This window comes from Pistacia vera, unplaced genomic scaffold (genome assembly GCF_008641045.1).
Source record: "Pistacia vera cultivar Batoury unplaced genomic scaffold, PisVer_v2 Contig510, whole genome shotgun sequence".
Classification (NCBI taxonomy): domain Eukaryota; kingdom Viridiplantae; phylum Streptophyta; class Magnoliopsida; order Sapindales; family Anacardiaceae; genus Pistacia; species Pistacia vera.
The window spans coordinates 138,904-154,461 of record NW_022196347.1 but is presented as its reverse complement, the minus strand read 5'-3'; the positions used below and the strand labels follow the sequence as shown (position 1 = coordinate 154,461).

At 38.8% G+C, this 15,558-nt stretch overlaps 1 protein-coding gene across 1 annotated transcript; it reads left to right on the top strand.

The window, feature by feature from the left end:
- Window positions 1-853: 853 nt before the first annotated feature.
- LOC116106257 (15-cis-phytoene desaturase, chloroplastic/chromoplastic-like) lies at window positions 854-2,898 on the top strand (the record flags this gene model as incomplete). Its single annotated transcript, XM_031392602.1, has 4 exons — window positions 854-970; window positions 1,350-1,407; window positions 1,839-1,994; window positions 2,712-2,898. Coding segments are annotated over 4 exons (492 nt in total), but the record flags the coding sequence as incomplete, so codon positions are not given.
- Between the last annotated feature and the right edge of the window lie 12,660 nt (window positions 2,899-15,558).

Below are 15,558 nucleotides of genomic sequence, written 5' to 3'. Positions count from 1 at the left end.
AAAGTTCTGTTATCTCTTATAGTGTTTCCTCTATGGGAAGAAGTTAAAGATCAGAAATACTGCTAATGAAATAGGCCAACCCTGTTAAGATAGTTTTAACAACTTAGAATAATGACAAAACACCCTATTTCAAATAGGATATGAACTTATGCGCATTTACACATTGAAGTTTTGACTTATGAATTAAACCATTTTGTGAAAAGTTCCTTGGTGACTTGTGTTGACTCCACAAATGTCAGAAATTAGAATAATGACATAAAGTACGTTGGTTAACTTGAGAGAACACTCAAATTAGAGTGAGCTGGCCACCTTAAAGATAATGTTTCTTCCACCTAGTCAATTTGTTCTCATGGGTTTGGATAATTGAATGCAGCACTGACATTATATTCAAAGTAGAACCAAAAGGCAGGTCTAAATTAATGAAAGAGCACCGGCTCTGCATACCCATTGTATTTCCTAGAATTAGCAAAACTAAAGTTCCCTATTGGAACCAACTCATCTTAGTCAAACTGTCTTCTGAACAAGATTGCTTCAAGACAGAATATTCACTTTGGTATCTTCTCTGTGGGGCCCATCTCCTCAACAGATAAATTAAAACCCCTGTGGTCACCATTGTAATTTTTTTTTTTCAAATATGTACTATGGGAACTACTTAATCCTTGAATCTGTTAGCAAAGGTTCTCAAATTTGCTTGTGGACAGTGCAATTTGAGCATCCAAGACAATCTTCTGACATAATCCTCTGTTATTCTGGTGACACTTTAGCCAAAAGCTTTTACACTACTTAAACTAAAATAAACTTTCCATCTTTCCCATTTCTGTCTTAAAAAGTTTTTCTTATTTATGTTATATTGAAACTTCTAATTTTCAAATTTATCGCAGGTTTGGCTGGTTTATCAACTGCAAAATATCTGGCAGATGCGGGTCACCAACCTTTGTTACTAGAAGCAAGAGATGTTCTAGGTGGAAAGGTTTTTGTGTTGTTTTATCTTTACCACTTTCCAATTAGTTGACGCCAAACTAAAGATATATATGTATACTTTTCTGTTGATTTCTTAGTCTTTTGTTAACTTCTAGAAACTTACAAAAGCTTGCTAGTTAGTGATTAGAAGAGAGGTCTTTTTTCAGCATCATTGAAAAATAGGCGATTTTTATATGGATGAAAATCTAGAAGAAGTTTTTCATTCTGGTTGATATTGTGGCGTTAGTACTTTTCTGTTTATAGGAGCAAGGATGGACACAATTGCATGATAATTTTTGTTTCCTTCTTGATATCCATATGTAATGCAGGGTTTTATCTTTTCGATTTCTTTGTCACTCAACATTAAACTTTGGTCTTTTTCCTTATAGGTAGCTGCCTGTAAAGATGATGATGGGGACTGGTATGAGACAGGCCTGCATATATTTTATGAGTTGATATATTTTCTTTTATATTACTTTTAATTATTATTTTTTTGTATTATCATTTTAGTTCGTGATGCTACAACATTATTTTCTATTAACCATCATTCCTAAGTTCTACTGCATTTTTTACTCGGATAAATTATGTAAGTTTAGAAACTAATTCTTGTTTGCTGATGTCTTTGATGTTTGACTCAACAACTTCATTATTGTCTTCTAGTGATTGTTCTTTTGATGTTATGAATGTCTTAATAAGTTCTGATGCACTTTCACTTCGTAGTGATGATCTAGTGGGTATCTTTTACCTTACGCAGTTTTTTGAATGTTGCAATAACAAACTTTGACGAAGTCACCTTTTTGTCTTTTCCTTTCTCAAAGTAGGGCTAATCTTATGCATTTCCTTTTAATTGATAAATATTTTCTTTTCTTGCTGGCAAGTTGGGGCTTACCCAAATATACAGAACCTGTTCGGAGAACTTAGTCTCAATGATCGATTGCAGTGGAAGGAGCACTCAATGATATTTGCAACGCCAAACAAGCCAGGGGAATTCAGCCGATTTGATTTTCCTGAAGTTCTGCCAGCTCCTGTAAATGGTTAGATACTTGTACCCACCACTAAAGAAAAATAGGAAACTTCTTGACCATTTTTAATTGAAGTTATGTTCTGCTTCTTCTTAAAAAAAAAGATATGTGCTCTTTACGTAGATCTGGAAATGCATGTTGAAGAACCAAGATTGGAAACAAAGAGTAAATTGGCTTGTTGGTTTATGCAGTTATTACCTGATAAATATTTGAACACAAGTTCAATTCTTCCTACCATGTCTATGACATAGTGGCCCCATAATCAATATATGTATTATAAGAAACAAAACATGTTACTAATTCATTAAAATGTTATTAGTAAAGGTGAACTAGAAGTTTAACTTATGAACAGAGATTTACAAGTTAAACCTTCTCATTGAACAAGGAAATGAAGAATACTTCTCATTGAACAAGGAAATTAAGAATAATCTGCGCAATACAACCTACCAAATCTCATGAATAAGAGAAAGAAGAATGCTGAATTGAAGGGTTCATCACTTATCTTTGTAGTTGTACAACTTCAATGCTAACTTTTGGTTGTTAATGTCGTTTATATATATTTATTTTTTTTCAAAATTTAAATTTCTTCAATTTTCCACAATTTTTGCAGTATATTTTTCCAGAGTTTACATATTATCTCTCTTTGTTTTTTTAGATGGAATTTCTTCACTTATGCTACACATTTAATGCTTATTCATTTTGACTCTACATTTTGAATGTAACTGTAAGGAATATGGGCGATTTTAAGGAATAAGGAAATGTTGATTTGGCCCGAGAAAGTCAAGTTTGCGATTGGACTTCTTCCTGCAATTCTTGGTGGACAAGCTTATGTTGAAGCCCAAGATGGTTTAACTGTTAAGGAGTGGATGATAAAGCAGGTACAGTGGTAATTTTGATTGCCAGTATTATGTGCATACATGAGTAAGTAACACGTTTCGCTTGGTTAGCATATGACTCATTGCATGCCTTGTTATTGAAACTTTAGCTAAGAGAATATTTGGTATCTTAGATCTTACCTGATGTTTTGATCATTAAAAGTTTTAGACACTTGACAATTCTGCTTGTTAGTGGATTAGTCTTTCAGGAACTTTAATAGTGGCATATGATACCTGTTAGACAGTCAAAAGTATTATCTTTGTTTGCTTGTGAAATTGCAAGATAATTGACGTTAGTTTGTAGCTGTTGGAAACTATGTGTATATATATAGTGTAAAGGGTAAAGGGTAAAGGGTATATTTGTAATTATTGAGTGTGTATATATTTAAGTTAGGGTGTACTGTTGACATTAAGTGAAATAGAGAAGATAACTTGCTATCAGAGCCTGAAACGCGTAAACCCTAAACCCATTTGCGTGATTCAGTTTTCCGGCGAGTGCTGGCTTTTTCCCTAGGTTTTCCGTCGACGTCAGACCCCTCCCTTGCATTTTCCAGCGATGTCAAACCCCTCCCTTGCGTTTTCTGGCGACGTCAGACCCCTTCCCTATGTTTTCCGGCGACGTCTGACCCCTCCCTTGCGATTTTCGACGATGTCTGATCCCTTCCTTCTGTTTTTCGACGACGTCTGACCTCTGTGTCTGTTTTCTGGCGACGTGTTTTTGTTTTTCGACGACGTCTGACGCTGTTCTTCATTGTTTTCCTTTTTTTTTCTGGCGAGTGCTGATTCTGAGTGTTGGTTTGGTGTAGTAAATCGCTCTTCTCTGATTGTTGGTTTGGTGTAGAAAATTTTTGCATGTTTTTTGTCTGAAATATGGCTCTGTGTTTGTGTGAAAATGGGAATGCTTTGTGTTGGCTTGGAGTTGAAAATGTGATACCAGAGTTGTTCTGAATCCTGGTGGTTTGAGTTGTTGTGCTTGCTTGGGTTGTTTGGTGTTGGGATTGTTGGGAATCGGTGGAATTGTTCTGTTTGCTTGGGTTGTTTGGTGTTGGGATTGTTGTGAATCTGTGGAGTTACGAGTTATTTGCTAGACAGTATGGCCGCGGATGGTAAGAAGATGGTGACTGAAATTGTCACTTCCTTCACCAAAATTACTAATCGAAAATTATTGGGAAAAAAGAATTATATTCAATGGAAGCGGATAATCCGACGATATGTGTCCAACATTGATATGGGAGACCATTTAATTGAGGATCCACCTGAGGAAACAGAAGATGATAGTAAAACTCGAAAAAGATGGCTCATGGAAGATGATAAGCTCTTCAATCAGATTCAGAACACTCTTGATTCGTTCGTGGATGATGTGATTGGTCACTGTGATATAGTCAAGGAGTTATGGGAGTATCTAGAGTTCTTGTATGCTGGTAAACAAGACTTGTCTCATGCCCACGAATTGTTATTAAAGATATATCGAGCAAATATGTAAGAGAAGACATTGCTCGAATATTATACAGAGATAAAAAGAGCCTTTGAAGAAAAAAGGGCTATGTTTCCTGTTCCTACTGACGTGAAAATGATGCAAGCACAAGAAGAACAAGTGGTTGTGCAATGTTTTCTGGCTGGGTTGAGACTGGAATATGAGATAGCTCGTACACAACTTCTTACTGGTGAGACACTTCTCTCTCGTACATATGTCTTTGCTCGCCTTCTCAAAGTTAGTAAAGGGGAAGATCGAGGAGTGTCTAAGGACAAAGAAACCCTCAAGGATCCTAATGTTGATCATGCAGCCCTAGCTAGCATGAAGTCTGGTGATAGCAAAGGTAACGAAGGGACAAGTCGTGATCCTAGGAACAATCGTGGTAATGACCCTCGTACTTGCTTTCACTGTGGTGCTGAGGGTCACGTAAAGAAAAATTATTGGAAGCTTCATGGCAAGCCCCTGAATATGCAAGACACTCAAAAGTTTGCTCATGTTGTAACTCAAGATGGTCTCTTACCCACCCCATCACAGGTTACTATCTCTACAGCAGAATATGCTCGTCTCACTCAGAATTCTTGCTCCCAGTCATCCATCCCATTGACCACCACTACTTTAACCCAGTTAGGTAATCCTACAGCCTGCTTGTCCACTTCTAGTAGTAACTAGGTCATTGATTCTGGTTCTACCCACCATATGATAGGCGATACAGGTATTCTCTGCTCATTTACACCTTCTCCCAATTTGTCTTCGGTTACCTTAGCTAACGGGTCTACTGCACCTACCATTGGATGTGGTACCGCCCATCTCAACAAATCTATGTCTCTTTCTTCTGTCTTGTGCCTTCCCCATTTTCCCTTTAATCTTTTATCAGTTAGTCAAATTACTAATGCATTCAATTGTGGTGTTTACTTTTTTCCTATTCATTGTATATTTCAGGATCTTGGGACGAGGCGGATTATTGGTAGGGGTCGTGTATTAGGTGGCCTGTATATGCTCGATGATGTCTCCACTCCTATCTCTCAACTTGTTGCGTGTACCAGTGATTCATCTCTACCCATACTACATGGTCGCCTTGGTCATCCTCCCCTTCCCATTTTGAAAAGGTTGTGTCCTAATGTAGGGTCAGTGTCACACCTTGAGTGTGAGGCGTGTCAGTTTGGAAAACACCATAGAGTGTCCTATAGCCCTAGGATAAACAAAAGAGCCACAACCCCTTTTGATGTTATACACTCTGATGTTTGGGGTCCTTGCCCTTTGTTGTCAAAGTCTGGATATCGATATTTTGTTATTTTTGTGGACGATTTTTCACGTGTAACTTGGTTGTACTTTATGAAAAATTGTTTTGAAATATTCTTCATATTTTTTACCTTTTATACAGAAATACAAAATCAATTTACTTCATCTATTAAAATTCTCAGAAGTGATAATGCCAAAGAATACTTTTATGCTCCTTTCTCTTCCTTTTTGTCTACTAGAGGTATTATTCATCAGTCATCATGTGTTTATACACCTTAGCAAAATGGAGTTGCTGAACGCAAAAATCGTCATTTATTAGAAGTCACTCGTACTCTCCTTTTTCACATGAAAGTCTTTACAGAATTTTAGGCAGATGCTATCTCTACAGCATGTCACTTGATCAATCGCATGCCTTCTTTTGTTTTGGGTGGTCAAATCCTGTTCTCCATCCTCTTTCCATCATAGCCTTTATTCTCTCTTCCTCCTAAAGTGTTTGGGTGCACGTGCTTTGTTCAAGATGTTAGACCTCATGTATCCAAATTTGAACCTAGGTCCCTCAAGTGCATATTTGTGGGTTATTCCCGATATTAGAAGGGTTATCGTTGTTTTTTCTCCTGTCCTAGGTAAGTACCTTATCTCAACTGATGTTTCCTTTTTTGAAACCACTCCATATGTTGAGTCTTCCACCTCATCTACTTCTCTTGAAGCACCCCCTGATGAACTTCTTGTTTACTACATTATCCATCATAGTCATCTACCATCTTGTCCTCCTATCACCCAGGCATACTCTCGCAGGGTTCACCAGCACTATGAGACACCTGTAGCAACATTTGATCCACTACCCTTATCGACTGCCTCGTCCTCTGATCCGGTTCCTCTATCCTCTGACCATGATCATGATCTTCCCATTGCTCTTCGTAAAGGTAAGTGCTCTTGTACCTATCCTATCTCCTCATTTGTTTCTTATCACTCTCTATCTTCATCTTCCAAGTCTTTTATTGCCTCTTTAGACTCTGTGTCTGTTCCCAACTCTGCGTCTGAAGCAATTGCTCATGATGGGTGGCGACGAGCTATGAAAGAAGAGATGTTGGCTCTAGAACATAATGATACATGGGTTCTAATGGGGTTGCCTGAAAATAAAAAGGCTATTGGGTGCAAATGGGTTTTCACAGTGAAGGCTAATCCCGATGGGACCGTGGCTCGATTGAAAGCTCGTTTGGTTGCTAAAGGTTATGCCCAAACGTATGGTATTGATTATTCCGAGACATTCTCCCCAGTGGCTAAAATGACCTCTGTCCAACTATTCATTTCTCTTTCAGCTTCATATCATTGGCCTCTTCACCAACTTGATCTAAAAAATGCCTTTTTACATGGTGATCTTCTTAAAGAGGTTTACATGGAGCAACTTTCGGGGTTTGTTGCTCAAGGGGAGTCAAGAAAGGTATGCAAACTGAGGAAATCTTTATATGGCTTAAAGCAATCTCCACGGGCGTGGTTTGGGAGGTTTAGCGAAGTGGTGACTCAGTCTGGTTTACATGGGAGTGCTTATGATCACTCTGTCTTTTATAAGCAATCTAGTTCTGGTATCATTCTTTTGGTTGTTTATGTTGATGACATTGTAATCACTGGCAGTGATGATGTTGGCATTCAGAGTTTGAAAAACTGTTTGGCTTCCAAATTTCACACAAAGGACTTGGGTGCTTTAAGGTATTTTCTCGGAGTTGAGGTTTCTTGGAGTAAGAAAGGGATCTTTCTCTCTCAACGCAAGTATGTGTTAGATGTGTTGACCGAAATGGGTCTAAGTGAGGCTAAGCCTTGTGACACTCCTATGGTTCCTAATGTGAGATTGAATGCTGAGGATGGAGATATGTTTGGTGATCCAGAGAGGTACAGACGGATAGTTGGAAAGTTAAACTACCTTACAGTAACCCGTCCAGATATTGCTTTTTTAGTGAGTGTGGTGAGTCAGTTTATGTCTTCTCCTAGGACATCTCATTGGGATGCGGTCCTCCATATTTTGAAATATCTAAAAGGAGCCCCTGGACGTGGGATTCTTTACAGTGACCATGGTCATAATAAGGTAGAAGGTTTTTCAGATGCTGATTGGGCAGGATCCTCTGTGGATAGACGGTCTGTGACTGGGTTTTGTGTTTTTGTTGGAGGAAATCTTATTTCTTGGAAAAGTAAGAAGCAACCTGTTGTAGCTAGGTCAAGCGCAGAGTCTGAGTATCGGGCTATGGCACAAGTTACGTGTGAGCTCATATGGACAAGACATCTTCTTAGAGAAATTGGGTTTGGTGACCCAGGGACTATGGACTTGTGGTGTGACAACCAAGCAGCCATACATATAGCAAACAATCCAGTCTTTTTCACGAGAGGACTAAGCATATAGAAGTGGATTGTCACTTTGTACGAGAGAAACTTGAACAAAAGTTAATTGCTACTAATCATGTTAGAACAGGGGAACAACTAGCTGACATCTTCACGAAGTCTCTAGTTGGTAAAAGGGTAACCTATATTTATAACAAGCTGGGCATGATAGATATATATGCTTCAGCTTGAGGGGGAGTGTTGGAAATTATGTGTATATATATAGTGTAAAGGGTAAAGGGTATATTTGTAATTATTGAGCGTGTGTATATATTTGAGTTAGGGTGTACTGTTGACATTAAGTGAAATAGAGAAGATAACTGTAGCCATGGCCCTCATACTTCACTTTTAGAACAGCTGACCAAATACAACATAAATGTGTATGTATGCACAATGTGTCTGTGACTGTATCTACGAACTTGAGCATTGCTTTGTCTTTGACTAAAGAAGAATATATCTTACCGACAAAGAGATCCTATGTGTTGTTAGTTGTGTCAACGGATAGCTTTGCTGTCCATATTTATTTCCATTTATTTCCAGATTTTTTTTCTTGATTTATGGTTATTTTAATTAGCTTAATATTTGACAGATTGTATAAGGATAATATTGGCAGATACGTAGCTTTTCTCCATGTATAGAATTCTTTTGTACAGTTTATATAATAGAGAGAAATCACAAGGCCATTCATACAACATTTTTGACTTATTTCTGACATGGTATCAGAGCAAGGTTGAAATTTTTTTCTTCTCTTGGTTTTGGTGTTGCTAGCGTGAATCATTTTCTCTTTTCGGTTTCGTGTGTCAGTGTCTTCTGAGTCTCGGTAGCACATCTTGGCAGCACATCTCGGCACCTTCTGGTTCTGGTGTATCAAGCACCGACATCACCGCTTTGTGTTTTTCAATATTTTGTTTTTGAGGAAATCTTCATTGACATTTTTTTGGGCATTTTCTGCTGGAGTGGTGTCCTTCGGCAATCTCTGTTTAAGGTCCTTCTCTCGGTTCCTTTATTTTTTTTTTGGCTATTTTTTGCTTTGTCTCAGGTTCCATTTATTTGCAATGGACGCTGCACCAGTGTGTCAAGTTTATAGGCAAAAATTACTTTACTTGGGCTTTTCAGTTTGAACTTTTCCTCAAGGGAAAAGATCTTTGGGGCCATATTGATGGCATGGATGTTGCACCAATATCTGACACTGACAAATCCTAAGATGTCGTGTCTTCTCTTTCTTGGGCTGTGCTTGATGCTCGAATCATGTCTTGGCTTCTTAGTTCGGTGGAACCACATATCGTCACCAACTTGCGGGCTCATCGCTCCGCTCAATCCATGTGGAATTATTTGAAGATGGTTTATCATCAAGATAATGATGCTCGTCGCTTTCAGTTGGAACATGCGATTGCCATGTTTCAACATGGTAGTCTTTCCATCCAAGACTACTATTCAAATTTTTTTACTCTTTGGCATGAATATACTGCTTTGGTTACAGTAGATGTTCCTGTTGCTGCTCTTTCGACTATTCAGAATCTTCACAAGACTAGCCAGTGTGATCAGTTTCTTATAAAACTACGCCCGGAATATGAATCAGTTCGCTCCTCTCTACTGAATAGATCTCTTGTTCCCTCTCTTGATATTTGTTTTGGTGAGTTACTTCGCGAAGAACAACGTTTTAGTACTCAAGTTATTCTGGAGCAATCTCATGGCAGTTCTAAGACGGCAACTATGGCTTATGCTGCCCAAGGACGTGGATCACCTGTGACTTCTAAAAATCTGCAATGTTTCTGCTGCAAAGAATATGGGCATATTGTTGCCAATTGTCCTAAAAAATATTGTTCTTATTGCAAGAAAAATGGTCATATTATCAAAGAATGTCGTATCCGCCCCCAGAAACGTCAAGCCCAAGCATTTCAGACTTCTGTTGCTATTCATCCAGCAGCGACTTCTGTAGCACATGGCTCTTCCTCAAGTGCTTCCTCTGATCTTGCACCTTCTGCAGCCACTTACTGCACCCCTGAAATGGTGCAACAGATGCTAATTTCAATATTATCTGCGATGGGGTTTCAAGGTAAAAATTCTACTACACTCTGGTATGTAGACTCGGGGGCTTCTAATCACATGACGAATACTCCCACAACTCTGTCTCATGTTCGGCCCTATGTTGGCCAATCTGCCATTCAGACTGCCCATGGCAGTCCTTTGCCAATCGCTGCTGTTGGAAATGCCTCTTCTACATTTACTGATGTGTTTCTTGCTCCTCAGCTTTCCACGAATCTTATTTCTGTTGGTCAATTAGTTGATATCAATTGTGCTATTAATTTTTCTGGTGATGGTTATGTTGTGCAGGACTAGGTAACGGGGGAACCGATCGCGAAGGGACCTAAAGTGGGGCGCTTGTTTCCACTATTTTTACCTGTTCCAGCACTTTCTCCAGTTTCTTCTATTAAGTCTTTTGCTTGTAATAATGTTCCTGATATGAGTATGGTGTGGCATCGTCGTTTGGGCCATCCCAATACTCAGATCTTATCTCACGTATTGAACTCTGGCTTTCTTGGTAATAAAGAACGTTCTTCTTTATCTCTTGAGTGTGATTCTTGTAAACTTGGTAAAAGCAAAACTCTTCCATTTCCTTTGCATGCTAGTAGAGTTTCTCATTGCTTTGATCTTATCCATAGTGATGTTTGGGGACCTTCCTCGGTTAGTTCACATGAAAAATTTAAGTACTATGTGACTTTCATTGATGATCATTGCAGATTCACTTGGGTTTATTTTATTCGCTCTAAATCTAAGGTTTTGCATACTTTCACTGAGTTGTTAGCATATGTTGAAAATCAATTTTATGCGAATATTAAGACATTACGCACAGATTCTGGTGGTGAATATTTGTCTACTGAGTTTCAGGCATTCTTGGCTTCTAAAGGTATTATCCATCAATGTTCATGTTCTGCTACTCCCCAACAAAATGGAGTAGCCGAAAGCAAAAATCGTCATCTTCTTAATGTGGTATGTACTCTCTTGTTAGAATCTTCTGTTCCATCCATGTTCTAGCTTGAGGCTCTAAAGACTGTTACTCATTTGATTAATCGTTTACCTTCCCAAGTTTTACACATGGAGTCTCCTTATTTCCGCTTGTTTGCTAAGCAACCTAGTTACGATAATCTTTGTATATTTGGTTGTGTATGTTTTGTTCATTTACCTCTTCATGAGCGTCATAAATTATCTGCTCAATCTGTTAGATGTGCATTCTTAGGATATAATGTGTGTCAAAAGGGATTTGTTTACTATGATCCTACATTACATCGTACACGTATTTCTAGGAATGCTATTTTCTTTGAAAATCAACATTTCTTTCTTGTGTCATATGTGCCCTCTTCTTCTATTGTGGTCCTCCCCTCTTTTGAGCAACAGTTCTCAGATCTTCCTCAACTCAGTTCTCGCTTTAAGCCAGGTATGGTGTATACGAGACGATCTCGCCCACGGTCTCTTTCGGTGGCTCACCCGATATCTGATCTTAACATGCATCAGAATCAGTCAGTTGTAGCACCTTCAGAGCCTTTGGTACATGCTGTTAAGCATGACTGTTGGCGACAAGCTATGCAGGAAGGGATTTGTTTACTATGATCCTACATTACATTGTACACGTATTTCTAGGAATGCTATGTTCTTTGAAAATTAACATTTCTTTCTTGTGTCATCTATGCCCTTTTCTTCTATTGTGGTCCTCCCCTCATTTGAGCAACAGTTCTCAGATCTTCCTTAACTCAGTTCTTGCTTTAAGCCAAGTATGGTGTATACGAGACGATATCACCCACGGTCTCTTTCGGCGGCTCACCCGATATCTGATCTTAACATGCATTGGAATCAATCAGTTGGAGCACCTCCAGAGCCTTTGGTACATGTTGTCAAGCATGACTGTTGGCGACAAGCTATGCAGGAAGAAATTGCCACTCTAGAGGCCAATCACACTTGGGACATTGAGCCTTGCCCTTCAACTATAATTCCTCTGGGTTGCAAATGGGTTTACTCAGTCAAGGTTCGCTCTGATGGAAGTTTGGATCGTTATAAAGCTCGGCTTCTTGTCCTTGGGAACAATCAGGAATATGGTGTCAATTATGAGGAGACCTTTGCTCATATGGCTAAGATGACTACTGTTTGTATGATCCTAGCTCTTGTTGCTTCCAATGATTGGCCACTACATCAGATGGATGTTAAGAATGTTTTCCTTCATGGGGATCTTAAAGAGTGTATTTATATGAAGCCACCCAAGGGATTGTTTCCCTCTCCGACCTCCAATGTGTGTAAACTTCGTCGTTCTCTTTATGGTCTCAAACAAGCTCTGCGGGCCTGGTTTGATAAATTTCGAATCACTTTATTACAATTTTCCTTCAAGTAGAGCAAGTATGACACTTCATTGTTTCTTCGGAAATCGGACATGGGTATTGTTGTCCTTTTTGGTTTATGTTGATGATATTGTGATCATTGGTTTTGATCCTGTTTTACTTGTCCAGCTCAAGACCCATCTCTCAAAATCCTTTCATATGAAAGATCTTGTGTCTCTCACGTATTTTCTCGGTCTTGAGGTGCATCGTAGTCCCTCTGGTATTTCACTAAATCAACATAAGTATGCTAGTGATTTGGTGGCTACAGCTAGACTACAGGAAGCTACCTCTGTCGATATTCCCATGGAATTAAATGTCAAGCTTCGCAAAGAGGAGGGTGACTAACTTGTTGATCCCAGTTTATATCGGAAATTGGTGGGTAGCCTTGTCTATCTCACCATCACTAGACCAGATATTTCTTTTGCTGTACAGCAAGTCAGCCAGTTTCTTTAGACTTCTCGTCATCTTCATTTGGCTGCTGTCCGTAGGATCATATGTTATGTTCATGGCACTTCTGCCTGTGGCTTATTCTCTCCTGCAGGCAATTCTCCTCGTCTTGTTGCTTATAGCGATGCTGATTAGGTTGGTTGTGCTGATACACGTCGCTCCATCACTGGTTGGTGCGTGTTCTTAAATGATGCATTGATCTCTTGGAAGAGTAAGAAGCAAGACAAAGTTTCTAAGTCATATACAGAATCTGAGTACCGAGCGATGTCTCTTGCTTGTTTCGAAATTATTTGGCTTCGAGGTTTGCTTGCTGAGTTAGACTTCTCTGAAACCGATCCTACACCTTTACACGCCAATAATACAAGTGCTATTCAGATCACGACCAATCTTGTCTATCATGAGCTTACAAAGCATATTGAAGTCGATTGTCACTTTATCTGTGAAGCTTTTGAAGCTCGTGTTATCACTCTTCCACACATTTCCACTGAACTACAAATTGCTGATATCTTCACTAAGGCTCTCACTCGTCATCGACATTGCTTCCTAAGTAGCAAATTCATGCTTGTTGATCAACCCGCATCAATTTGAGGGGGGCTGCCAACGGACAACTTTGTTGTCCATATTTATTTCCAGATTTGTTTCCATATTTGTTTCCTTGATTTATGGTTATTTTAATTAGCTTAATATTTGACACATTGTATAAATCCACACCAGTTGATAGCTCCTACTATCAACCTCTAATGTGAAAAAGCCAACAAATCAATCACATAATCCAATGGACACTACATGCCATCGTCCTCAAGTGTGATTCTCAGTATCAGTAGAGTGGACATTACATGCCACCACGTACACGCACAATGTGTACTTCTTTACTATGCTCATGATGCGTTTATCAACCTTCGCTTTGGCGAACAAGCAAAACTGTCATTTTAAGTCGACCCATCACCATTAAGGAAAACTCTAATGCATTTTAACCTCCCACTGGTAGAAGTGTACCCTTCGCTTTGGCGAACAAGGTTTCGACGAACAGTGGTTTGATTAAAACCATGGTGATGGAATGCTTACGTGACTTAATATACTTTAATTGAGGGTTTGTTATTTAATGTCTGATCAGCTTATTATCTTTGTTAGAATGACATTGTTTGGCATGTTATTGAACATTCAACCTTATCATGCATTCTAAACAAAATATTAAAATGTGCCGATATATGGCCCAACTAAAACCGATTTCCTCGAGCCTAGAGGAATCGGTATGTCACCTAGAGGTCCTGTAATAAAATCTTGAGTCTTCAAGTATGATCGTCTCTTCCTTGACCCATCTTCAAGTATGATCGTCTCTTCCTCGACCCGTCTTCAAGTACATTACAAAAACATCATTCTAAATTTACAATAAGAATAATTATACAAAATTCTTTACATCAATAAATTTAGAAACCTCGATTTACATTCGAGGGGAATGAGATGAGAAGAGAATGTACATTGAGAAGAGGAGAAAGGCAGGATACGCATACCCTATTTAATAAATTACAATCATACATACCCAAAAATTTTAAAACATTTACCATAGGTCTAAGGCTCATGTACCGGACACCATGCAATATACAAACAAGTACATGGCATTCATTCAAAAATAATCAATTTTGAATTGGGTGGGTGAACTATTAATTACCCCCTAACAATCTGCAAATTTACATTTGGTCTAAAAGTTTTGAAACTTTACAATCTGGCCCCTATGCAATTCTGGAATGGCAACAGCCAAAGACAGTAAAAGAAGTTAGAAGTTTTTTAGGGCTAGCAGGTTATTATAGGCAGTTTGTAGCAAGGTTTGCTCAGTTGGCCAAACCGCTTATAGCTCTCACCAAGTAGAGAACTCCTTTCATTTGATCAAATGCCTGTGAAGAAAGTTTTCAAGAGTTAAAAAGAAGATTGACCACAGCTCCTATTCTCGTGTTACCGCAAGAGGGTGTAGATTATGACATTTATACATATGCTTCATTTCAGGGACTTGGTGCAGTATTGATGCAGTTGGGTAGAGTAATAGCCTATGCTTCTTGTCAGTTAAAAGAGTATGAGATGAGGTACCCTACACATGATCTAGAGTTGGTTGCTGTAGTTTTTGCATTGAAAATATGGAGACATTATTTGTATGGAGCAAAGAGTAACATTTATACAGATCATAAAAGCTTGAAGTATTTATTCACCCAAAGAGAGCTGAATGTGAGACAGGGGAGATGGTTAGAGTTGGTTAAAGATTATGACTGTGAAATTAAGTATCAACCTGGGAAAGCCAATGTAGTAGCCGATGCCTTGAGTAGAAAAGCTTACTTGTCCCGACTCACAAGGCATAAAGAATTAATAGAAGAATTATGCAAAGAACAGATTGAGGTCATACCAGGAAGGATTGTTAGGTTAGAGGTTCAGTCTACATTACTGGAAGAAATTAGAGGAAAGCAAGCTGCCGATGAGTGGTGTCAGAAAATAAGTCAACAAGTGCTTAAGGGTAAGATACTAGAGTTCCATCTTTTAGATGGTGTCCTCCGTTTCAAGAGTCGTTTGTGCATTCCTCAAGATGATAAGTTAAAGAAGAGAATTCTTACGGAGGCTCATGACACACCATACACTGCTCATCCGGGAGCAACCAAGATGTATCAAGACTTAAAGAAATGCTATTGGTGGCCAGGTATGAAGAAGGATATTGGAGATTTTGTAGCTAAGTGCCTGGTTTGTCAACAAGTGAAAGCAGAACACCAAAGGCCATTAGGTTTGCTTCAACCGCTTAGTATTCTTGAATGGAAATGAGAAAG